We start from the raw sequence: 22,870 nt of genomic DNA on the forward strand, positions 1-22,870 counted from the left end.
CCACTCAAGTGGAAAACCACGTAGCCCAAGAAGCTGCAGTGCTGTCGGACTCTGTGCAGGATTCACAGTGGACTGACCCAGGGACCAGAGCTGGGCCCTGAAATCCCCAAAGGACCAGACTGCAGCATGCAAAGTGGCTGCAGGCTTTGACCCACCTCCCAGCCCAACACAGCTTCTCGGCAAGGCAGGAAAAGGGAAGCCTGTCGCCTATGAATGTAGGAGAAACTCCACAGGCAGTTCCTCAAATGCCCCTGTCCAAAGGTCACCAGCCACTTCGCACTTATTAAACCCACATGTTGAGACAAACGGGGACCCTCCCCATCACCAACCACCCTGTAGCAATCTTTCCATGATCAGATGAAGGCTCTCTAGGGTTCAGCTCTTGGCCAGGGTGAGTGGGACAAGCCCTGACCTGCACTTGCTTCTCTGCCTGCAAATGACTTTCCTGTCCCCATGTGCACATGCCTGCCTTTACTCAGCAACTTGGTCTCCCCCCCAATTATAAAAGTGACTATGCACATTCTGCTCACTACCCTGTAGCCCACCCTGAGGTCAAGACCCACCACACCTGGGAGGTGCTCACAAGCTGACCCACCAGGATTAGCCTGGACCTGGTGGTATCTTCTAGCCTGACAACACTTGCACGCCCCAGCTCCAGGAAGCCTGGCCTGGGACCCAGCTGAGCTCTGCCCACCACAGAAGGATGTGCAGAGGGAGGGTGCAAGGACACACTTATAAAACACCAACTCCAAAGTGTTAATCCTGCTTTATTACCTGCCTGGAAAACAATCCTCCAGCCCAGGGGGAGGGCCTAATCCTCCTCATCATCATCACCAGCCCCGGCCCCACCCTGGCCCTTCTTGGCATTCTTCCTCTTCACGCGGCCTGGGCGGCCACCCCCATATGGAGACCGCAGGGAGAAGTCAATGTGCTTCTGGGAGTCCAGGCGGACAATGAAGGACGGGATGTTCACCACCTGCTTGCGGACCCTGAAAGGAGAAAGGCGGTCAAGGGGCCTGGGTGGACCAGTCCCCCAACCAAAACACCACTCTGCTCTGGGATTGTGCTGTCCCATGTGTGTGCTGGGGGCACTTCTCAGCTTTGGACCCCTGTACTGGGTCAGCTTTAGGCCATCGGGACACCACACCAATGCTTTGGGTGAGTTTATCCTTCACTTCACAGAAGAGGAGAGAAATCAAGAAACCCACACAAGACCCCAGAGGGGGAGGGCTGGGGCTGTGGCTCAGTGGTAGAGCGCTCGCCTCACATGTGTGAGACCCTGGGTTTGATCCTCAGCATCACATAAAAATAAATAAGTTAAATAAAGGTATTGTGTCCAACTAGAACTAAAAATATTAAAAAAAAAAAAAAAAAAAAACCCAGAGGACTGGGAATGTCACTTAGTGGCTAAGTGCCCTGGGTTCAATCCTAGGTACGGGGTAGGGAGGAGAACTACACCTAGCCCTCAACTCAATCCCACTTTGCCCTGTCTCTGCATCAGCTGGCAGGATGGCAGCTGATGGACTCCTGCGGTCCTGGTATCTGCACCAAACCTCTGGAACAGGTTCCAGTGAGCCCAGCGGAACTGAGCCCACCCAGTTGCACCCAATCCTCACCATCCAGGGGCACCAAGAGCTGTTACCTGTCCAGCTGCCTGCATGCCTGGCAGAGGCCTTCGCAAGGTGTACGGCTTTAGCCGCAGTGACCCTTGCGCTGACAGGGGCTACAGGGAACAAGATGCCCCACGAGATGTTTGCAGGGTGTGAATCCATACCCTCACACCTTTGTCAGCTCCAATGGCTGCACAGGAGACAGGGACAGCAGGCTTAGAGAGGGCAACCATCAAAGGGAATAGGGAGATTCAGGGCTTCAGCAGTTGCCATACCTGATGTGGCGCTGGCGAATGAGCACACGTGCGTGGTGGATGGACTTGGCCAGGCCCAGCTTAAAGACCTGGGTCTGCAGGCGCCTCTCCAAGAAATCCTCAATCTTCAGGCCCAATATGTAATCCAGCTTCATCTTGCCCTCGTCCAGCACCCCAATGCGGACAAGTCGTCGCAGCAGGGCATTGCCTGGAGGGACAGAGTAAGTTTTCACTCAAGAGTTCTGACCTCAGACTTCTAGGGATCAAATCCTGGGTCCACATCTTGAAGTTCCATGTTGTGGCAGTGCTACGTTAAGACAAAGGCTAACTTGATACAGAGTTAATTGTACTTAACCAACATGAGGTAATACTGAAAACCACCCCAGTCACCTGTTTTAACAAGGAGAGCAGGTGCCCACATGTACCTATGTTCTTGTCTAGAAAGTGCTGGTACTATGAAGCTACTACGGCCCTAACAATGCAGAGGAAGAGCTGCTCTGTAGGGCCAGAAAGCTCTGCTGTGAGGCAATCACACTTCTGGCCTATTCTTAAGGGGCTAGTATCAGCACCTATCCTTAGGACTGAAAAGAATAATTCTTTTCACTCTTAAATCACACACCTTTGAATCTGGCTCAGGGCAGGCTGGACAAGGAAGCTGAGGACAGGATGCCTACAGTTCCTGGCTCAACACCTTTATTTACTAGAAAGTGCTACCCTCTAAGGAGCCACCACCCTCTCCAACTTTCACTTCTACCCTGAAAAACCAGGCAGCCCTCATGAAGCTGCAGCTCCCTTTCCACATGAGGAACACCAAATCATAGACCTTGTGTTTAGCTCTGGGTTCAAAAAGTGACCCATAAAACAAGAACTAGCTGTAGCCTGCTCCCCATGGAGCTATGGGAGAAACTGCCATCTGGTCATCAGCGCCCATGACAGAGGGGATTCCACAGCTTTCATGAGCCTTTCAAAGAGATCTATTATCTAGCAAAAAGAATGAAGACTTCAACACCCACAAGCCTTGTCAAATAAGTGACATGCATGCTAATTTTGTCCTCCTCAAGCTCCACGACATGTAGGACCATCCTCTCTATTCCTGTATAACTCCATCACACACAGGGAGGAAAATCTGATTAGTAACCCTATATGAAAACTAAAGCCAGGCCTCATGATTCCCATCCCATTTTGTTTTCCCCTACATCATTATCTAAGCTCAGGCCAAAAATAGGGTGTAAACACGGTGTGAGAGCCAAGCACAGTGAGCTACTCAGCAGCATGAACAGTTCAAGGCCAGCCTCAGCAACACAAATCTGAAAATAAAAAAGGGCTGGGGATACAGGTCAGTGATGGAGCACCCTGGGTTCAATCTGTAGTACTGCCAAAAATAAAAGGTGGCAAACCCTATGTCATCGCCTGAACTGCTTTTCCTGAAGATATCCACATCACCCCCCCCCTTCAGGCCTTTACTAAATGTCACTTAGATAGTCTTAACCAGCTTACTGCAAAAAGGAAGCAAAGTAAACCTTCAAGCCACTTTCCTGCCATCAGACATTCCAGAAATTTCAGTCAAGGCCTTCCCACCACCAGCAAACAGGACACAATAAAGAGCAGAATGCTTTGCTGTGTAATACACAGGTCGTCTGATGTGCAAGCAGGACTGCCATCACCAGCTCTAGACATATTGAAAATATCACACATTCATACAATAAGGCAAGGGTAAGATCCGGATACTTTTCTCATACACATCTCCATTAAAAAAATAGCTAAATTAAGGGGAGTGTAGCTCATTTATAGAGCGCTTTGCCTGAAGTGTACAAGGCCCTGGGCTCCATCCTCAGCACCATACACATACTCAAAACCCACCACTAAGTGAGGAAAGGCGGGAAAACCCTCGGGGCGTGGTGAAGCAAACTTACCATTCAGGGCTGATTTGAAACCCCCGCACCAAGGAAAAAGAAAAACCGCTAAATAAAAAACTGACTCCGCTTGTTCAATGTCACACCTCTAACCAGATTATTCTAGATCTCGGCAGTCCTGCACCCCACCCCTTTGGGACGACCACGCACACACCTTCAAACAGACGTCGGGGGTCTTTTTCGTCCAGCGTCAGCAGCTCTCGGGCAGCCTTGCGAATTTTGGCCAGAGTAAATTTGACCCTCCAGACCTCACGTTTGTTCCGGAGACCATACTCGCCTGCAGGAGGGTGGAAGGGCGGGTTGATAGTCTCAGGACGACCGACTAGTACAACCTGGATTGGCAGCGCCAGCCTCCGCACAAGCGCCAGGAGCCACCCATCTTCCTGCAGCAGACGCCCACAGGCCGCACGTGGGCGGCCTCCCCACGTGCTACCCTCCCTGACCTCGGAAGCCGAAACCCTGCCACTCACCGATCAGTTTCAGTTCTTGGTCGAGGCGGGATTTCTCAAAGGGCCTCCGCGGGGTCACATACGTTTTGCGACATACCCAGCTCCGGGCCACCGGCATGTTGGATCCGCTCGCCTGTCTGCGCCTGCGCGGGAGGGGAACACTCTGTGTGAGTACTCCGTGCGGGGCCTGCGCAGTCCGCACGTCCGCCGAGAGCTCGTGGCACTCGGGAGCGATCTCGCGAGGCCTGCCCCCAAAGCTTTTCTAACCTGTCGCCCCCAAAACATTCGCGTCCCTAACTTCTGTGTGGTCACTAAGGCTCGGGAGGCCCGCGGTTCATATAACCCAAGTCCGAACTAGAACGCACGTGAGCAGAGCTTACCTACACGCAGTGCCCGGAAACAGAGAGAGGACTCTGTGGTCCGCGTCGCGCCTTTATAAGGACTCTGCCTGTCGTTACGTCATTGCGCAAGGCGCACGTCCGAGCCAATCAGAAGAAGCGTTGGCTGACTGCAAAGCGGTAGAGACGAGAGGCTGGGCTAGAGCGGCTTGTTGGGTTGAGAGGACAGAGTTTGCGCCCGTCCGGGAACCGGGACGCGGAGGTCCGAGGAAGGCTGGAAGTCGAGAAGAGCGCTTCTCCGCGTTGGGCGGTAGTTCCGTCACGGTACAGGGTCCGAGGAGGTCTGTACGGGTGCAGAACACCTCCACTGGGAATCCAAGGACGTGTCCGGTCGCAGAGCAAGAAGGGAGAGCTTTATCGGAAAGTTCATGCTGGAAGGTGTGCGCGAGTTCTCCCACCAGCGCTTAAGGTCGGATTTTTATTGAGGTTCATTAGGTGGTGCTGGGCGGTCAGGGGCTTGGGAGACTGAGGCAGAAGGACGGCAAGTTCAAGGCCAGCCTCAGAACTTAGCGAGGCTATTTTTTTTAATTTTTTAAATATTTATTTTAGTTTTCGGCAGACACAACATCTTTGTTTGTGTGTGGTGCTGAGGATCGAACCCGGGCCGCACGCATGCCAGGCGAGCGCGCTACCGCTTGAGCCACATCCCCAGCCTCAACGAGGCTATTTTTTATCTCAAAATAAAAAAGAATGGGCATGTGGCTCAGTGGTTAAGCGCCCCTGAGTTCAGTCTCCAGTACCGCGCCCCCCCCCCAAAAAAAAAAAAAAAAACGGTGAAATATGTATGATCCAGAGGAGCGGGACTTAACCTCTGGCTGGGAATTATTGAACAAGGTATTATTTTCCCGTTGCAGGGTCTGGTCCCGTATGTAGATTTCACCTGTTCTCTGAAGGGTCATGGTGGTTTCGAATGTTAGCCCCTAGCCTCACAAGGTTAATGGTCTCTTTCTGTTGAGGTCTTGTTCCTGTTTTGCTATATTCCAGAAAACATAAGGAACTGGAAAGTCACAAAGTAATTTATGGGCTATATATTGCACCTCTTTTCTGTCTCTGAGGCTCCTTTGTCTAATAACACAAGTTGTTTGTTTTATATTTTTAATAGGGATATTTCTCCTTTAGAAACTTGGTGTTCTTTCCCTCTGTATTCCTAAACATCTTTCTCAGTTTTTAACAAGACAGGCAAACTAGCTTAGGATTTGCGTCCTGGTGCCACTCTTGTCTCTGAACACAGCTGGATAAGTTGTCCCTACCCTCTGTGGACCTCAGTTTTCTTCCTGTGCAAAAAGGGCTGGGAATGCAGCACAATGGTAGAGTAACCCTGGGTTTGAGCCCCAGTACTGCTAAATAAATAGATGAATAAATAACAGGCAGGCTTTTTTGTTTGTTTGTTTTCTTTGCCATATTCATGATCCTTGTGCCTCAGTCTCCTCAGCCACTCCCATCCTGCCTGCTCTTTTAACTTGGCTAAAAAAATATCTGAGAAGTACAGGCAGAAGGCTGCCTGCAGTTCCATGACTTGCTCAGGGACACACACAGCTCACCTTTGCACCTGTATTATTCCATTTTGGCCTTGCTTGTTGTAGACAAGGGGAAAAAGACCTTACTAGAAACTCTGCCATCCCTGGAATTATTTATAATGTTTTTGGCTACTTCTGGGGAAGGTGCCCACCTTCAACATGGGCATCCTTCATTTATGCAACAGATTGTTTTTGAGCAGCCCAAGGATTCATTCTACATAATGGCATGCAGCACCAAATACAGCTGCCCCTCCTCAGAGCTCAGAGTCAGAGAGAACGGAACAGGAGAAAAGTTAAACCATACAGGTCGTTCCGAGGGTGGATTTCCAGAACAGGGAAAATGTTCTGAATCCTATTGCTATACATTCTACTCCACCTTGGTGCCATTTATCATCCAGAGGGACTTCCGCATTGTTTCTTTATTGTTACAGCTTTCCCTCAAGTAGCCCCTAGGTTTATTTCCTTCTAGCCCTACTCTGGAATAATCCCAGACAAACTTTTTTTTGGGGGCGGGGGGGTACTTGGGATTGAACTCAGGGGCACTTAACCACTGTGCCACATCCCAAGTCCTTTTTTGTATTTAATTTAGAGACAGTCTCACAAATTGTTTAGTGCCTCGCTAAGGTGCTGAGGCTGGCTGTGAACTTTCAGTCCTATTGCCTTAGCTTCCCAAGTCACTGGGATTACCGGCAGGTGCCACCTTTCCTGTTTCTGTGCAGCACAGGTCAACACAGTCGATACTGAAGGTGTGACTGAAGAACTGTACCCATCATCTTCATGTTCCCTGCTCCCCAGGTGACTCCAGTCCAGTCTTCTCAGCCTAAACCTCCATGCCTACATACACTTCTGGGCTGACCACATTGCAGAACAAATGTTCAGTCTGCCCCTAAAACTTGCTTTTCTCTTTTGCAGTGCTGGGGGTCAAACAGGCTAGGCTAGTGCTGAGCCACACCCCAGCCCATGGTTCTTGGCTTGGGAGACAGTCTGTCACTTGACCCACAGTCCAGGAATAAAACCTCGTGTCTGTCTTCTAGTGTCACTTACTGCCCCACTTCTCTCTCTGGTCCTGACCTGTCATGCCCCTCCTGCCTCCAGACTCTGCCCTGTTCCCTCCCTTGGCCACACTCTAGCGCAGCTCTCCCATGGAGCTTCCTCCCTGTGTAAAGTTGCACCTCATGTAATTTTATTTTATTTTATTTTTTGGCACTGGGAATTGAACCCAGGGGTGCTTTACTATTGAAGTACATCCTCAGAATTTAAAATTTTGAGACAGGGCTGGGTTGTGGCTCAGTGGCAGAGCGCCTGCCTGGCATATGTGAGGCACTGAGTTTGATCCTCAGCACCACATAAAAAGTAAATAAAATAAAGGAATAAAGGTATTGTGTCCATGTTCAAATAAACAATATGTAGAACTGTTTTTGTTTTTGAGACAGGGTCTTGCTAACTTGCTGAGGCTGGCCTCAACTTGTGATCCTCCTACCTCAGCCTCCTGAGTCACTAGGATTACAGGTGTGCACCACCTCACCAGCTTCATGTACTATAATTTATAATGCCATTCCACCTATCAGGGACATATGAGCCATTTCCAATTTTCCCCTATTTGAATACTGCATGTGTACATTTGTTTTGGATTTTCTTTGGGGGGTGGTACCAGAGATTGAACTCAGAGGCACTCAACCACTGAGCCACATCCTCACATCCCCAGCCTTATTTTGTATTTTATTTAGAGACCAGGTCTCACTGAATTGCTTAGTGTCTTGTTTTTGCTAAGGCTGGCTTTGAACTTGCGAGCCTCTTGACTCAGCCTCCCCAGCCAATGGGATTATAGGTGTGTGCCACTGTGCCCAGCTTGTTTTGGCTTTTGTTGGTGCTAGGGGTTAAATCCAGGGCCTTTTGCATGCTAAGCATACACTTTACCACTGAGTTACACCCCCAGCCCTTTATATTTTGAGACAGGGTCTAACCTCAGGTTGGCCTTGAACTTGAAATTCTGCCACCTAGTCTCCTAAACAGCTGGGATTAAAGGTTTATGACACTGTACCTGGCTATAAACACATTTTTTGTATTAATTTTTGTAAAATTTGTGTTACAAATCTCAAATACTACTCAGGCCATGAGAAAGAACAGTGCATCCCATTTAGAGACAGGGTCTTGCTAAGTTGCTATGGCCTTGCTAAGTTGCTGGGGCTGGCTTTGAACTTTTGATCCTCCTGCCTCGGCCTGAGGGCTGAGGATATAGAAAGACCAGGGGAACACCCAGCCCAGCAGCCTGCTAGCCACAAGTCCCTGGCAAGTCATTTCCCTCCTTTCTCCCATCTGCACATGCAGCTGAATGTACCCACACCTCTAAGAATGCTCATCAAAAACTTGACTCTTGGGCTGGGATTGTGGCTCAGCGGTAGAGCGCTCACTTAGCACGCCCGGGTTCGATTCTCAGCACCACATAATAAAAAAATAAAAAGGCATTGTATTATTGTATTGTCCATCTATGAAAAAGATTCTCTCTCTCAAAAAAAAAAAACTTTTATTCAACAAGTTTATTGAAATCTGCTGGGGCCTAGGCACTGTAGAAAACAGATCCACCCAACACAGTCACTCTCAAGAAGCTCACAGTTCAGACATAGGTAACTACAAAACGACACAGCCAACAAGTGCTTGAAACAGGAAGAACCAAAAAAAAAGGATTAATGTTCAAAACCCTGGGATCAGAGACTAACCATAGAGAGAGCATGAGCCTCCATGGGGGGGAGGCCCAGGAGGTTCCTGCAGCTGTCAGCCACACCCCTGGGTCTCTGGTGCTCACTGCAGGCTGGCCCACTGCAGGGAGGTGTAGGCCACCACACCATTTCGGTGTGGAGAACACAGCAGGAGGGTCTTTCTGACACTGGTTCCAAGGCGGCCGGCAGAGACCAGATCCTGGAGTGGGATGGGGTCATCAGGGGCCCAGCACTGGGCAATGTAGTGGGCATGGAAACGGAGTGGGTCACCTGCAGGAGAGAGACAGGCACATAGCAGTTCCAATGGCAGAGAGTGAGGACACATTGGAACAGACATGGAATCACGTCAGCACTCCCTACAAGTACCTGAAACACATACTCTTGGACCCAACTATTTCACTTCTAAAAATTTTTTTCTTATAAGTACAGTGGCACTGAAATAAACCTAGCAAGATGATCAGTTTGTCATTACCTGAAATTACTAACCAGTGGAAACAAACCACAGACATGAGGTATATCCATGAAACAACACACAGCTGTTACGATTGAAAGACCCTGAGCATTCCATGTTGGTTATCTCCACCACCTGGCTCCTATCACTCTACCCCAACACAGGAAGCAGTCATGGGGTTTGAAGAGCACTGAAGGGTTTGGAATGAATTATGTCTTATTTTTATTGTGACCAAGGTTCATTTTATGCAGCAAGTTGAGGGTAAATGCTATCCAAGCACTAGACAGAAACTTGGCAAGTATAAGGAAAGTAAAAAAAACGGTTAATATGTAGTTCTGTGCGTTTCTAAATAAATCGTTTTTTAAAAATTGAGGTACTGGGGCTGGGGTTGTGGCTCAGCGGTAGAGCGCTCACCTAGCATGCGCGAGGCCCTGGGTTCGAACCTCAACACCATATAAAAATAAATAAACGTGTACAACTAAAAATAAAAAAAAAAAATTGAGGTACTGAAGAAATATATGATATCCACTTAAGCAAACATGATGACACATACTTAATTGTAAAGTATATTCTGGCCTTCCAATACCTTTACATTTGCACACTAAAAGCAAATATTGATAATCTCACAATTAAAAACAAACAAAAACTTTAACCAGGCCTGTAATCCCAGTTACTTTCCCATCCCCCATCCCCGCCCAATGACAGACAATGTGGAAAATGGTCACTGACTCTGAGGGAGACAAGAAGGAGAGGAGCAAGTTATCGCACTGTGTACAGCAGCATCCTATGTTAAAAAAAAAAACAGTGATTGAATATGTCATGGTGTGGCCTGAGAACCAGGACCAGTCAGTCAAAGCCATGAGGAACTCAAAACGACCATACCAATAATTTCTGAGAAGTGACTCCAGTCAGCTAAAGGATTTTACAGTAGGATGGAGCAATAAATAAATGGCATAAAATAAAAAGGGCTGCAGTTATAACTCTGGTACAGCACCCCTGGGTTCAATCTCCAGTTAACACACATACACTGGCATAGGAGATCCACACAATTTTCCCAAGAGCTAGTTTAATGGACTGTATTCACACGTGCAACTCTGCCATTGCAATAGCAGCAGCATGGCTGCCCGTGAGCCAACAAGTGGGCCAGCAGCTTTGTCATCCAGCTACTTGGGAGGCTGCAGCAGGAAGACTACAAGTCCAAGACCAGCCTTGGCAATTTAGCAAGATCCTGTCCCAAAATAATTTTTAAAAGGGGGCTGGTGATGCAGCTCATGGCAGAATACTAGCCTAGCATGTGGAAGACCCTGGGTTCAATCCCTAGTGTCACAAAATCCTAACAAGAAAATTTAAGAGTTACAAGGTAGAGCACTTGTCTGGCATGCGTGAGGCGCTGGGTTTGATTCTCAGCAGCTCAAATAAAAACAAAACAAAGGTACATTCACAACTGAAAAATACTAAAAAAATGCTTTAGTTTCAAAAATGGTGGGCCAGATTTGACCTCAGGCTATAGTTCCCCTAGATTAGGTGACTCTGAGAAAATAGAATAGGAATTTGAATGGGGCACTCCACAGAAGAGCACATGACAGACACCACAAATCTACAAGGGAAGGCTATCCACCCAAGGGGACTGGCCTTGCATCTCTAAAATTTAAAGCCCAGTGGTCAGCTGGTTTCAACAAGAACCTAGCCAGAAGCCAGGCACCCTTTGGGCTGTCATGATACCTTAACCAGCTGAGAAAGGAGCATCGAAATGCTTAAGATGTTAACCCCAAAACTGTTTTTCTGGAGGCTTATCATCTTTTAAACTCAGAAATGTTTAGAAACAAGTCTATAAACATGTAAGGGATTCAAACCTCAGGTCACTTAGGGACAAGGACACACTGCCTATGTGGTATACTGTATTTAAGACATGCACCCAGAGACAGCCACAGTTTTCAAGGTTATTTAAGTGATATGTATGTGCCGATGTATTTATACAAATACACAACTTACCACAAACACTTTCTACAACAACTGCTGGTCATAAGCATACGTGGACCTACATCAGTCTCTGATAACTAATGCTGCGTCCCTCTGACAACCACCTGTTATGTGTAACTATTAATTTTGGGGGCTGTTTTTTAAATTCTTCAATATGATGAATAATCTTGCGATGAATATTCTTTTTAATTTTTTTGTAGTTGTAGATGGACAGCATGCCTTTATTTTATTCATTTATTTTTATGTAGTACTAAGGATTGAACCCAGTGTCTCACATATGCTAGACAAGTGCTCTGCCATTGAGCTACAGCCTCAGCCCCTCAGAATGAATATTCTTAGGTGTTTTGTGCATATTTCTAAATATTTCTGAGTGACTCCCCTGGGTTATAGGAAGTAATATTAATAAGTCACGAAACTGTTCTTTTGTGTGTGTGTGTGTGTGTGTGTGCGCGCGCGCGCACACTGAGGATTAGAACCCAGGGCCTTGTAACGAAACTCTTCTACGGGAACTCCCAAGAGCTCTCTGTCCTGGGGGTTTCAGAGGCTAAGACAAGGAGAGACAAAAAGTAAAAATGCAAAATACATTGAGATTGTGAGGAAAAGCAAGCCATCGGCGCTCCCAACCCAGGCTCACCAGGATAGACGAGGAAGTCACCCCCGAACTTGCCAGCAGCACTTAGGAAGAAGCCTCTCTCCCACAAGTCTTTGTAGATCCTGTAGCGCAACTCATGAGCAGGACGACCAGCATGGGGCCAGTCTTTGGACTGGACGCGCCAGTCCAGAGGCTTAGCCTTAACAGGTCGAGGCCTGGCAGTGGCCAGCTGGACCAGCAGGGCAGATCTGGGCAGGGGGTCTACCCCATCAGAAAGCCCTGGCTGGGGAGAGGAGGAAACTGGAGAGGTGTAGAGAAGTTTTGTGAATCCAAGGGCAAAGTGCTCCCACTCCCAGAGAGACCCAGCCCAAATTCCCAGAAGCTCCCTCTACCCCTTCCTTGGTCCCTGGACTCCAAACCTGCCTGCTTCCTCCTGCTCCCCCGAAGCCTGGCTATCTCCAGTCTCGTTCCCTTCAGCAACCTGGCTCCCGGGGGCCTGCTGGCTCTCGCAGGACCCCGAATTCTGTTCCAGCTTCTGCTTCTTGGCAGCCTGCCCCTCTGAAATCTTCTCCAGCAGCTCCTGACGCCGGGTCTCACGGGCCTCGGCTGCCAAGGCACTTTGCTCCTGGAAGCTCTGCTCTTGCTGGCGTTTGAAGGATGCCAGAGCCTGCGAGGTAAGCGGAGCTGGAAGCCGCGGACCCAGGCCAAGCTCCGGCCACCTCAGGCAGCCGGGATTCCCGCTCCCTGCACTCTCCCAACCGCCTCCCCAGAACGGGGTTCCCAGGCACCCCGCAGCCAGGCCCCAACACTTACGAGGCCGTGGCGGGCGGGGTCGGGGCGCGGGACGCTGACCAGGGTCACGGCGCCGATCTCGGCCAGGAGCCGCGCCTCTTCGGGCATGAGCAGCAGCGGGAGGCCCAGGCGCGAGTTCTGGCGCGGCCCGCGGGGCAGGGCGCCCACCGTGCGGCCCCCGACTCCCAGGCGCTCCCGCAGCGCCTGCACCGCCTCGGCGCCCCACACCAGGGAGCGGCCGTTCTCCACCTCCACCACCAGCATCCTCCTGCGGGGCGGGAGCGCGGTCACCGTGCGGCCGCGGGGCCCGCCTGGGGCCGGGAAGGGTGCCCCGGCTCAGGACCCGCTAGGCCGCCTCCAGGCCACGCCCAGCGCCGCTGACAGCAGCGGACCCCAGGGAAGCCACCGGGGCTCCACCCGGCCCTTGGGCTCCCGGTGGCGCCCGCTCAGCCAACGCTACTGCGTCTGCCATCGCGCCTCGCGCCACGAAGAAACAGGCCGCAGGGTGACTCTGGCACCGCCCCCTCGCGGAGCGGGCGTCAGGCGTCGCAACCTCCCGTTGCCAGGGGGCCGCGCAGGCCACACCTTCTCCCGGCGCAGGGACCTCGGCTCCTCCCCTCCCGAGCCACCCTGGTTTGGCTTTGCGGCCCTCTCGCTCCCACTCAGACTCCACGGGATCGAACCCCACCCGCTCCCGAACGCAAGATGTTCGGCGTTCGGGTGTTCTCGGCCGGACCGACTCCACAGCCCCGCGCCTTCCCGGCGCAGGCGGGCCGCGTTCGGGCCTCGGAGGCTCCCGTCAATCCCACAGCCCGTGGCTCCACCCCCAGCCGCCACGCGCCCCACTTCGGAGAGTTCCCGCCCTACGGCCGAACCCTGCAGCCTCAGGTCCCGCCCCCTGGGCGCCCGCCGTTCGCTCCGCTGGGCGGGCTCACCCCACTTGAGAGCGCTCAGTCAGCGGCTTGCTTTCTCTGAGAGTGTCCCACTGTCCTCCGACAGAACCAGCTAATGTCCTCATAAACACCAACTTGGCCGAGGCGGAGCTAGCCCCTACGTAGCGCGCCGCGCAGGGCTTCCTCCAGCCCCTAACACGCCGACTGTCTGCGTCACTTTCGTCATCACGCCACGTCAGCGGAGCGGGAAGCCTGGGGGCGGCCCAGTGAGAACTGTGGCCCCGCCTCCTCAGCACCTCGGTCCAGCCCTCAGCGTGCCTCCTTGGTCCCCTGGTATTCTGCAAGATTCGATCTTGGGGCTCTTTACCCTGGCTCCGCCCCCTAGGCACACGGGTCCTCTGAGCCCCGCCCCCCTTGGGCCGCTTTCACCCCGCCCCTTTCTAAGTGAGGGGATTCATCTCCTCTTTCATACTGCCTATGGCCCCGCCTTCTTACCTTAAAGGAGGCTCAATGCTCTGGGAAGCTGTTGGCTCCACCTGTAATTAAACCAAGGTTACTTATGTTGTAGGGACAAATGAGGCAAGGCACTGAAGACAGCAGCAAAGAGTTTTATTTGGCTGCAGCCAGGTTCAGAGGGCACAGCTTTTGCTATAATCAATCATTACCCTGAACCCCGAGTTCATGTAGTTTCAGAGTTTTACACCCAGCATGTAAGGGGAGGGGCTCAGAAGTTCACAGTCTGCAGAAGTTCACATAAACGCAGCTTTTTCTTTCACTGTTCTGGGCAAGTTAACCCTCCAAGGACCACACCTGAGAAGGGAGAGCTTCTTCTCCCCTTTCTTTCCTCCCCCTGCCAGCTGTTACCATGGAGCCCAGTTGGTAACTCCTCTTATCCTAAAAATGTAGACATCTCTGTGAAGCCCAGCGGCCTTATTTGTACATTTCTACAAACTACTATACTGCATATGTTTGTGAAAAACTAGTAAGGGGTGTGCAGCACCTGGACTGCTGGTATCTTCTCGGCCAGTGGCCAAGTAAACAGGACGACTGGAAAATAGGAAGTTTATCTACATTGGCCTCTTTTGCAGAGACTCTTTTGCTGACAGTCCTAAAATCAGCCACGGTGAAGATTTCTGGAGAACCCAGTTAAGACTTTTCTGTGACAAAAAGAGGTGCCACTTCACTTATACCTATTTTCTCCAAGTAAACCAAGGCTTATAGCCCTGCCTGCGTGGGAACTTAGGTACTTGAAGGGTGCCTAGGCGTGTGACCCCGCCCACATCGGAGCAGATCCTTTGCCCCCACGGTTTCCCAAGTAAGCCATGTCTATGGCCCCTCCCACATCCGGTCGCCTTTGAGGCCCGCCTATGTTGGAACAGTGACTTAAGTGCTTGGCAAGCTCTGAAGTAAGTCAAAGCGTGTAGCCCGCCTACATCCGAACGCTGCTCACGTATTCGACTATCTCCGATGTAAGCCGAGGCTGTGGCCCCGCCTCCAAACGGTGGGCTCAAGCTCCCGAAGAAATCCGAGGCAGAGGCCCCGCCTCCTCCGGAACTCCGAGCTCCTGACCCCGCCCACCCAGGCCCCGCGCTGGCTCCTCCCGGCTCCAAGCTCCTGGCCCCTCTTCTCCCAGCCAGTGGTCCTGCCCATTCACGTACTGGTGCTCGGCGCTCGGGTCTAGCCGGTCCGTCAGGTTGGCTGCTTCTGCCTGGTGCTCCCAGTTTCCTCTCTACCCAGCCTGTCCAGCGCCCGGCTGCCGCGCGCCCCAGGCCTGGACCGTGAGGCCCGGCCGGCCCAGCTGGAGCAGGCGGCGCGGGGGCTTGCTGTGCGGGGAGGCGTGGCGGCGGACGCGGGCTGGCACTGCTCGGTCGCCTGCAGCCCCGCGGGCATTTCAGGTGGGCTAGGCTGGGGGGGACCGGGTGGGGACGCTGCGGGTTGGCTAGTGGTGAGGTGTGGGAACCGCGCTGGAGTGCGCCGGGCGCTGTGGCGTAACCGCCTGTAGCTCTACCCGAGCGCCTGGGACGGGCTCGGCTCAGCCCAGCTGCGGACGGGCCTGAAGACCTGCAGGGTCTGCTCTCGCGGTCTAGGTGGAGGAGAGGTCCGAGATCCAGAAGAGGTGGAGGGCTGGAGGCCCGAGCTTCTCTGGGTGCTGTCGGCGGAGAGGTCGGGGTTCTTGGGTCCTCGAAGGGGGAGTAGCTGGGGGATCTGGAAAACAGTCTAGAGGGTTCCCGGGTCCTCCAAGGAGGGGATGGGGGGTCTGCATGTACAGGCTCTGAAAGCGAAGGAGTATGGAAGGGGAGCTGCGTCTGTGTTCTCAGAGAAGGGATGTCTTTTATGTCTGAGTCCTAAATGGGGGTGGGGAATAGGTTTGATTTCTGCGTTGGCCAAGGAGAGGGGTGGGGGCGGGATTCCTGGATCCTAGGAGGAGGAGTAGCACAGGCCTGGTTTCCTGGATTCCCTAAGAAGAGCTGAAGGCCTGGGCTCTCACCACAAGCCCTTGCCCTCTATCCCTCCCCCAGATCATGTCACCAGAAGAATGGACTTATCTGGTAGTTCTTCTTATCTCCATCCCTATCGGCTTCCTCTTTAAGAAAGCTGGTGAGTCAGGTTCCCTCCCCAGTGTAAAATAAGGGGGACGGGAGGGGGACCCCCTGGAAGGTTCCAGGCTTATGCTGTCCCTTTTCTCTGCAGGGCCTGGGCTGAAGAGATGGGGGGCAGCAGCTGTGGGCCTGGGACTCACCTTGTTCACCTGTGGTCCCCATACTTTGCATTCTTTGATCACCATCCTTGGGACCTGGGCCCTCATTCAGGCCCAGCCCTGGTGAGAACTGGGGGAGGGAGGGCAGGGGGAGCGGGGGTGTGGAGGAAGCCACTTGTTTCCTCTTTGGGTCTTTCTCAGCTTCTGCCTCCAGCTCTGGATTTCTCCTCTTTATCTCTTGTTTCTCTGTCATTTGTCTCATCTTTTTCCCCTTTTATCTTGTCCTGCACCTTGTCCCTGTGTGTTTGCCATAGTCCTGTATGTCCATGTTATGGCTGGACATGCCACCACTCATAGTCATGCATAGCCACCCCCCTTCTTCCTCATCTTGAGCTCTGGATCTTGGTGATGAAGAAAAAATGGAGGACCGAAGGTCTTCACCCTGCAGATTCTCTCAACCCTTCTTCATTCTTCTCCGAAACTGTGCAGTTCCACATGTTGCCTCTTCCATCCCTGCATCCCATTGTCCAGTCCTCTCTCTGTCCTCCCCTTTTTCGTCCCAGTAGGGAAAGGTGGGGGAGGATATGTGGCTAGACTCTGGCAAGAGGAAGACAGAGGCCCAGGTCCCTGCCCACACTGGCTTCTCCTTGCTCCAGCTCCTGCCATGCCCTGGCTCTCGCCTGGACCTTCTCCTATCTCCTGTTCTTCCGAGCCCTCAGCCTGCTGGGCCTGCCCACTCCCACGCCCTTCACCAATGCCGTCCAGCTGCTGTTGACACTGAAGGTCAGACTTGGGGCTGCACTCTCCCTCCAGCTTCCTTACGGGCCATTTAACCTCCCTTGCTTCACCTCCTCCTCCCATCCATGCCAGTGGGGGTGGGGGGTGGGATTTTATTTCATCCAAACCCCGAGAGTAGGACTTTACCTCTCCCTAGGGATAGGGTTCCCTTTCACATACGCCCCAGCAGTTCTTCACTTCTCCACTGTTCTGGGGTAAGGAACTGGCCCAAGTGCATCAGCAGGAGGAGCGATTTGGCACTTGGAGTGAGCCTGCCCAGCGTGCTTTGCCAGCAGAGTCTCTGTAGCAAGCCGTGTTGCAAAGGAGGGATTCCAGCTCTGGGGAGGAGGTACCTGGCCCAAGGGCACAAAACTGGGATAGCCATTCTGACTCTTAACCACCTGGGCAAGTGGACAAAAGCAAGACTACCAGGCCCTACCTCAGGCCTTTGAAACCCTGGGAATCAAGTAGTAGCGTGTTTCACTTTGGAGGTGTTAAATTTGAGATGCCTAGGAGACATCCAAGTGTAAATGGCAATAGGCAAATTACTGGAGAGGTCCAGGGTAGGGGCTGAATTTGGGTGTCATTAGCATACTTAAAGCATGGATTCAAATGAACCATAGAGAAAGAAGAGGAGGCCCAAGATGGAGCCGTGGGGATCACTGCCAACTGGAGGTGTTTCCCACCTCTCATGCACAGAGCTGCTGGTGGCGGGGACCTCAGCCCACTGTAACCCCCCAGCCTACCTTGCTGCTGAGAGTGGCAGCTTAAGGGAAATGGATGTGAGGAGAGCTCAGCTGCTTGTTCCCTTTCCCCAGCTGGTGAGTCTGGCCAGTGAGGTCCAGGACCTGCACCTGGCCCAGAGGAAGGAAATGGCCTCTGGCTTCAGCAAGGGGCCCACCCTGGGGCTGCTACCCGATGTGCCCTCCTTGATGGAGACACTCAGCTACAGCTACTGCTATGTGGGAATCATGACAGGTGAGTGGGCCTACCCTGCACATTTGCTTGTCCACCGCGGTCACCCGATGTTCCTCTCTCCACCCAGAGTTTATTGTCTCTTCTGTGACTCCATCTGTGTCTGACTCTCACATAAGACCAGAGCTCTTATAGGTAGATGCTAATGGTTCTGAGCCTGCAGGATTCCCTACTTTCCTCCTATGATTTATTGAGCTAACAGAGATCAAGGGGTTGGGCCTCTTGAAACCTCATGTTTCTTTTTTTGAGAATGTATTTTGCTAAATTGCCTGGAAAGGCATCAGACTTGCCAGCCTCCTGCCTCAGTCTCCTGATCAGTTGGGATTGATCACCCCTGATGTTTCCTGCATTCAGGGGACACGTATTCAGAGCTTAGAGCCATTTTCAGTTTCAGAAAGCGTTTCTTAAGAATGTTTTCCCAGTTTAGGGTTAGTGAGCTGTTGTTCACACGTTCGCCCACTTGAAGCACACAACTCACAGGCTGTTGGTGCAGCCATGGAGTTGTGCACTGCCACCACTGCAGAACAGTTTCCTCGCCCCCCATCCATCCATTTCCGCATGCTACTAACTGACCTCTGTTTCTATAGATGTGCCTGTTCTGGACATTTCTTGTAAATGGAATCATAACACGTGATCTTCTGTGAACACACAAGGTTTTCCACACCTGTCCTTTCTGTTAGTCCCACTGCTGCTTCCGAGGCTGCCACCGTCACATATGAAGAGCCACGACTGTCTCCACTTTCCTTTACTGCCCCTCTACACACCCAGCCTGCTCAGCAGCCAGAGGGAGCTTGTGGGGTGCTGGGCAGCCCCTGTCCTGTTGGAGGGGCTACAGTGGTTTCCTGGAGCTCCGGGTGAATCCATGCTCTCCCTGCCTGCCTTGCCTGGGGAGCCCCTGCCAACCCCCCCCAACCCCCAGTTTATTTTGGCCATTGCTTTACTTTCTGTGACTCACTGATATGGAGATCACCCCATCTTGAAGTCCTGCCCTCCTCTGTCTCATTCCCAGGATCTTTGTTCCACTCTGATCTGTCCCTCCTTCTTTCTCGGGGTCCCCGGTCCTCCTGTCTCTGCTGCTTGTCCCCGTCTCACCCTGTCAGCCTCCTCCAGACTTGAGCTCTTCCCCTCGCCAGCCGCACACAGCACGAGCGTCTGACCGCTGCCCTCCCCACCTCCACAGGCCCGTTCTTCCGCTACCGCACCTACCTGGACTGGCTGGAGCAGCCCTTCCCGGAGGCCGTGCCCAGCCTGCGGCCACTGCTGCGCCGCGCCTGGCCGGCCCCGCTGTTTGGCCTGCTCTTCCTGCTGTCCTCCCACCTCTTCCCGCTGGAGGCCGTGCGTGAGGACGCCTTCTACGCCCGCCCGCTGCCCGCCCGCCTCTTCTACATGATCCCCGTCTTCTTCGCCTTCCGCATGCGCTTCTACGTGGCCTGGATTGCCGCCGAGTGCGGCTGCATTGCCGCGGGCTTCGGGGCTTACCCCGTGGCCGCCAAAGCCCGGGCCGGGGGCGGCCCCACCCTCCAATGCCCACCCCCCAGCAGGTCAGGCGGCGGGAGGGAGGCTTCCCAAGACCCAGCAGGCCCCACCACCAAGGGCTGGCCCTGCCCCTAGCAGGGAGGAGAGCGGGGAGCAGGGGCAGGGCCACCACTTGTGTGTAGGTGTGTCACCCCTGGCAACCCAGCTGCCTTCCCTGTTGGTAGGGAACTGTGTTCCTGGTACCTGTGGATTGCCCCTTGTTGCAAGTGCTTGCCACCCTCACTATGGTGAATTGCTCTCCGTTGCTAGGAGAAGGAAGACGCTCTCTTAGCAACCACATGCATCCTTGTGTTGCCAGGGACATGTCACCCCAAGAACCTTACCAATCCTGGTTACTGAGGATGCCATCCTTTGGTAGGGGTAGGTCATCCTCTGTTGCTGGGGAAGCAGGATCCCTAGAACTGTTAGCCCCTTCAGGCCAGAAGGCTTGCTTTTGTGGCTATAGAACCTGCCACCCAAACTGCCCTGTGTTACTAGCAGCCATCACCTTCCCGTGGGATGTCATCACATAGCAGTTCAGTTGCCCTGTTTTCTAAGGATCTAGAATCCCTGACTGTACTGTCCTGCTGAGGACATACCATTCCCAACAACCTCTGGGGCCTTCCTCCTGCCGCAGCCGAGCTCCCACCCCATAACTGTGGATTGGCCCTGTTGCTATTGGTGCTGCCCCTGCCCCCAGCACTACCGTTGCTAGGTGGGTCATAGAGGCAGAAACTTGTTGCCAAGGAAGTGCTGCCCCCATAGGGAAGTGGTACCCCTGGCATCGGGGAATGGCCCTCTGCTCCTCGAATCCATGGTCAGCCTTCTTGGGATTGGGGCTGGCAGCAGCCCTCTGGTATGAATTATGAACCACCCCTTGCTGGGTTTGTGCCCCACAAGCAGCCATCCCTTTCGTGGCACTCCCATGTTCATTTACTGCCACTGCCCTGGTAACCACCCGTGGACTGCAGCTGCTAGAGAGGAGGTGCCCCGAGCACAGGCCAGAAGGAAGGCTTTTCCAGATCTGCCAGGCCCCACTTCTAAGGCAGCTCTGTTCCCGTCATCAAGCCACTGAGGGTTCAAATGGGATCCTTGGTACCAATGACCTGGAAGCCACTGTATTTCTGGAGGTGACACTTCTCGAACAATTACAGAGACCAGGAAGAAAGTCCCCGTTTAGAAGCTTTTCTAAATAGCCTGGGCCTTGTTGCTAAGGAATGCCTTTTCCCTAGCAACAGGGATCAGAGTCACAGGGCCTAGAACGTCTCCCTAGCAACCCTGAACCACCTTTTAGGATTCTTCCCTAGAAACTACACTGCCCCACACTTCAGGAGGGACCATATTTGGAAGCTTCTCTGAACATACTGAGCCTGGTTGCTGAAGGACTTGTGGCTCAGGCTTTTGGTGGCTGTGGTAGGCCTCTTGGTTACCAAGAGAACCCTGCTGTTGGTGAACACTGCCCTGTCCACCCTGCTCTCTGGAAGTCTCCCTCTGGGCTGTCCTTCCCTGTGGTCGTAGCAAGTCTGACAGCCAGAGGGGCTATCGCTGGTCCAGAATCCCCTCCTTAGCATCTGGGGCTGGGACAGGAGCAGGCACCCGGAGGGGCCTGGCTGAGCTGCATGTCTGTCCCCACCCTCACCCTCCACCCCCAGTCCGGAGAAGGCGGCTTCCCTGGAGTATGATTTTGAGACCATCCGCAACATCGACTGCTACAGTACAGATTTCTGCGTGCGGGTGCGGGATGGCATGCGGTACTGGAACATGACAGTGCAGTGGTGGCTGGCGCAGTACATCTACAAGAGCGCACCTGCCCGCTCCTACGTCCTGAGGTGAGGGGCCCTGCCCAGCGCCAGGGCCAGTGCAGAGACTTCCCAGACAACCCCTGCCCTGAGGCTCATGGAGCTGTAGTTCCTCAGGCGTGAGGTCCTCATTGAATAGCAGCAGTGGCCTGGGTCCTGCAGGCTCAGGGGCCAGACTTTGCCACATCATGGCGCTGCAGATCACTGAGAAGACTCCAGGGAGCAGCTGGCCACAGTGTCCTAGGCTGTTAAGTGGGGTTAACCTGTTAACCTCCATCACAGGCTGAGCGGTCAGTGGGGTGCAGTGTGAGGCCTCACGGGGGTGCCTGCCGTGTAAGAGCCGTCACTGTGTTCCGTCTTTCTGATATTTCTTCTTGTGCTCTTGGATCCCAGAGCCCCCTGCGTGGCAGGCAAGCACGCTGCTTCTGAGCTGTATCCCCAGCCCTCTCCCCGTGTTTCCTGAGACTGCTAGGCACATTATCTCTAGTCATCAAAGTTCCTATCTCCATCTTAAGGAGAAGGGACTAAGGCTCAGGGATACTGGGTAACCTCCTGAGTCTCACTCGCCTCCCCTGAGATTCCTGAGGTTAGAATGCGCTGTGCTGTGTTCTCCTGGTGCAAGTGCTGATGGCGCCTGCCTGGGTGTGGTCAGACTTGGGAGTTCCAGGTCTACTCCACCCCCAGCACATGCGAGGCCCTGGTTTGATCCCCGGCATCACAAAAAAATCAGTGGACAGCTCCACTGGGGCCTCATTTGGAGGGAGCAGAAGGGGAGCAACGAGGCTGATCCGAAGCCCTTGACTCTCCAGGTGGGGCCAGTGAAAGAGCTGGGATCTTCCGTGGGGGTCAGTGGCCAGGAAGTACGTAGACTCGAGGGGGAGTCTAGACTTGGGCACACCGCGTGTCCAGCAGGAGGAGAGAGTAAATGAAACCTGTTTCCCAGGTTATGAGTTTGGGTGCCTGAGGGTCCAGAAGGGCCCTTCCTGAGAAGGGGAGCCCCCTACAGGGAGAAGTTGCAGCAGTGGGTGGGATGAAGTGACAAGACTTGGGTTTGGTGTCATTGACCTTGAGATGACTCAGATGTTCAGCTGGGGTCACTGGATAGGCAGTTAGTCATGGGATTCTGGCACTTAAGAGAAGAGTGAGTGTTGAGTGTGGTCAGTTGCAGGTGATGCTTATAGCCCAGGGCTGCCTCTGCAGACCAGCAGTTCTCAGGGGGGTGGTTGTGCCATGGCTGTGGCAGTGTGTGGTGCATGCTGTGGGTGTTGCTGGGGATGGAGCCTGGAGTGGGGGTGGACCAGGGACACCCCTGAACACCACAGTGCAGGAGATGCCTCATACCCCCATGCCCGATGGCAGACTGCTGTTCTGTCATTAGGTGATCTTTGTACCTTAAACATCTAGTGTGTCAGAGGAACAAGCCCACAGGCAGGAAAGACCCTCCTGAGGCCACAGGTATGGCAAGCCACTGATGGAATTGGAGTCGGGGGGTGACATGGAGACCGATGACTCTTCTTAGCACAGCCCCCCCCCCCCCCCC

General features: G+C 53.1%; 3 protein-coding genes across 9 annotated transcripts in view; 1 reads left to right on the top strand and 2 right to left on the bottom strand.

The window, feature by feature from the left end:
• Positions 1-747: 747 nt before the first annotated feature.
• On the bottom strand, positions 748-4,764 carry Rps9 (ribosomal protein S9). 2 transcript variants are annotated; one of them, XM_015505440.2, is made up of 5 exons: positions 4,607-4,764; positions 4,248-4,369; positions 3,932-4,054; positions 1,886-2,072; positions 748-989 (listed from the first exon to the last, which is right to left on the bottom strand). In XM_015505440.2, the coding sequence occupies exons 2-5, from the start codon at positions 4,342-4,344 to the stop codon at positions 812-814; spliced, it is 585 nt and encodes a 194-aa protein (XP_015360926.1). In that variant the 5' UTR covers positions 4,345-4,369; positions 4,607-4,764; the 3' UTR covers positions 748-811. The 2 variants fall into 2 exon arrangements, with proteins under 2 accessions (XP_015360926.1, XP_048647642.1); XM_048791685.1 differs by lacking the exon at positions 4,607-4,764 and having other exon boundaries at positions 4,248-4,371.
• Positions 4,765-8,663: 3,899 nt separating this feature from the next.
• On the bottom strand, positions 8,664-13,796 carry Tsen34 (tRNA splicing endonuclease subunit 34). 2 transcript variants are annotated; one of them, XM_015505414.2, is made up of 5 exons: positions 13,609-13,796; positions 12,695-12,941; positions 12,305-12,548; positions 11,924-12,181; positions 8,664-9,128 (listed from the first exon to the last, which is right to left on the bottom strand). In XM_015505414.2, exons 1-5 carry the CDS (start codon positions 13,689-13,691, stop codon positions 8,941-8,943), a joined length of 1,020 nt encoding a protein of 339 aa, XP_015360900.1. In that variant the 5' UTR covers positions 13,692-13,796; the 3' UTR covers positions 8,664-8,940. The 2 variants fall into 2 exon arrangements, with proteins under 2 accessions (XP_015360900.1, XP_048647623.1); XM_048791666.1 differs by lacking the exon at positions 13,609-13,796 and adding an exon at positions 13,362-13,488.
• Positions 13,797-14,984: 1,188 nt separating this feature from the next.
• The window catches only part of Mboat7 (membrane bound O-acyltransferase domain containing 7), a 9,830-nt gene continuing 1,944 nt past the window's right edge, over positions 14,985-22,870 (top strand). Inside the window, exons 1-7 of one of the 5 annotated variants that reach the window (XM_015505395.2) lie at positions 14,985-15,259; positions 16,086-16,164; positions 16,258-16,387; positions 16,921-17,047; positions 17,860-18,019; positions 19,197-19,557; positions 21,184-21,360. In XM_015505395.2, coding sequence (XP_015360881.1) covers positions 16,089-16,164; positions 16,258-16,387; positions 16,921-17,047; positions 17,860-18,019; positions 19,197-19,557; positions 21,184-21,360 — 1,031 coding nt within the window. In that variant the 5' untranslated portion in view covers positions 14,985-15,259; positions 16,086-16,088. Of the gene's footprint in view, positions 15,462-15,525; positions 15,730-16,085; positions 16,165-16,257; positions 16,388-16,920; positions 17,048-17,859; positions 18,020-19,196; positions 19,558-21,183; positions 21,361-22,870 lie in introns of those variants that run through there. The other 4 variants (XM_015505396.2, XM_015505394.2, XM_048791638.1 and 1 more) reach the window with 4 other exon arrangements.

This window comes from Marmota marmota, unplaced genomic scaffold (genome assembly GCF_001458135.2).
Source record: "Marmota marmota marmota unplaced genomic scaffold, marMar, whole genome shotgun sequence".
In the NCBI taxonomy this organism is placed as follows: Eukaryota; Metazoa; Chordata; class Mammalia; order Rodentia; family Sciuridae; genus Marmota; species Marmota marmota.

Coding starts and splice junctions, on each gene's coding strand:
- Tsen34 (XM_015505414.2), bottom strand. CDS start 13,691: ATGAGGACATTAGCTGGTTCTGTCGGAGGACAGTGGGACACTCTCAGA. Junction 12,942..13,608: donor ACTGAGCGCTCTCAAGTGGG/GTGAGCCCGCCC, acceptor CCCGCCCCGCAG/GAGGATGCTGGTGGTGGAGG. Junction 9,129..11,923: donor TGACTTCCTCGTCTATCCTG/GTGAGCCTGGGT, acceptor TCTCTCCTGCAG/GTGACCCACTCCGTTTCCAT.
- Rps9 (XM_015505440.2), bottom strand. CDS start 4,344: ATGCCGGTGGCCCGGAGCTGGGTATGTCGCAAAACGTATGTGACCCCG. Junction 4,055..4,247: donor CCAAGAACTGAAACTGATCG/GTGAGTGGCAGG, acceptor ACCCTCCTGCAG/GCGAGTATGGTCTCCGGAAC. Junction 2,073..3,931: donor CCCCCGACGTCTGTTTGAAG/GTGTGTGCGTGG, acceptor CTGTCCCTCCAG/GCAATGCCCTGCTGCGACGA.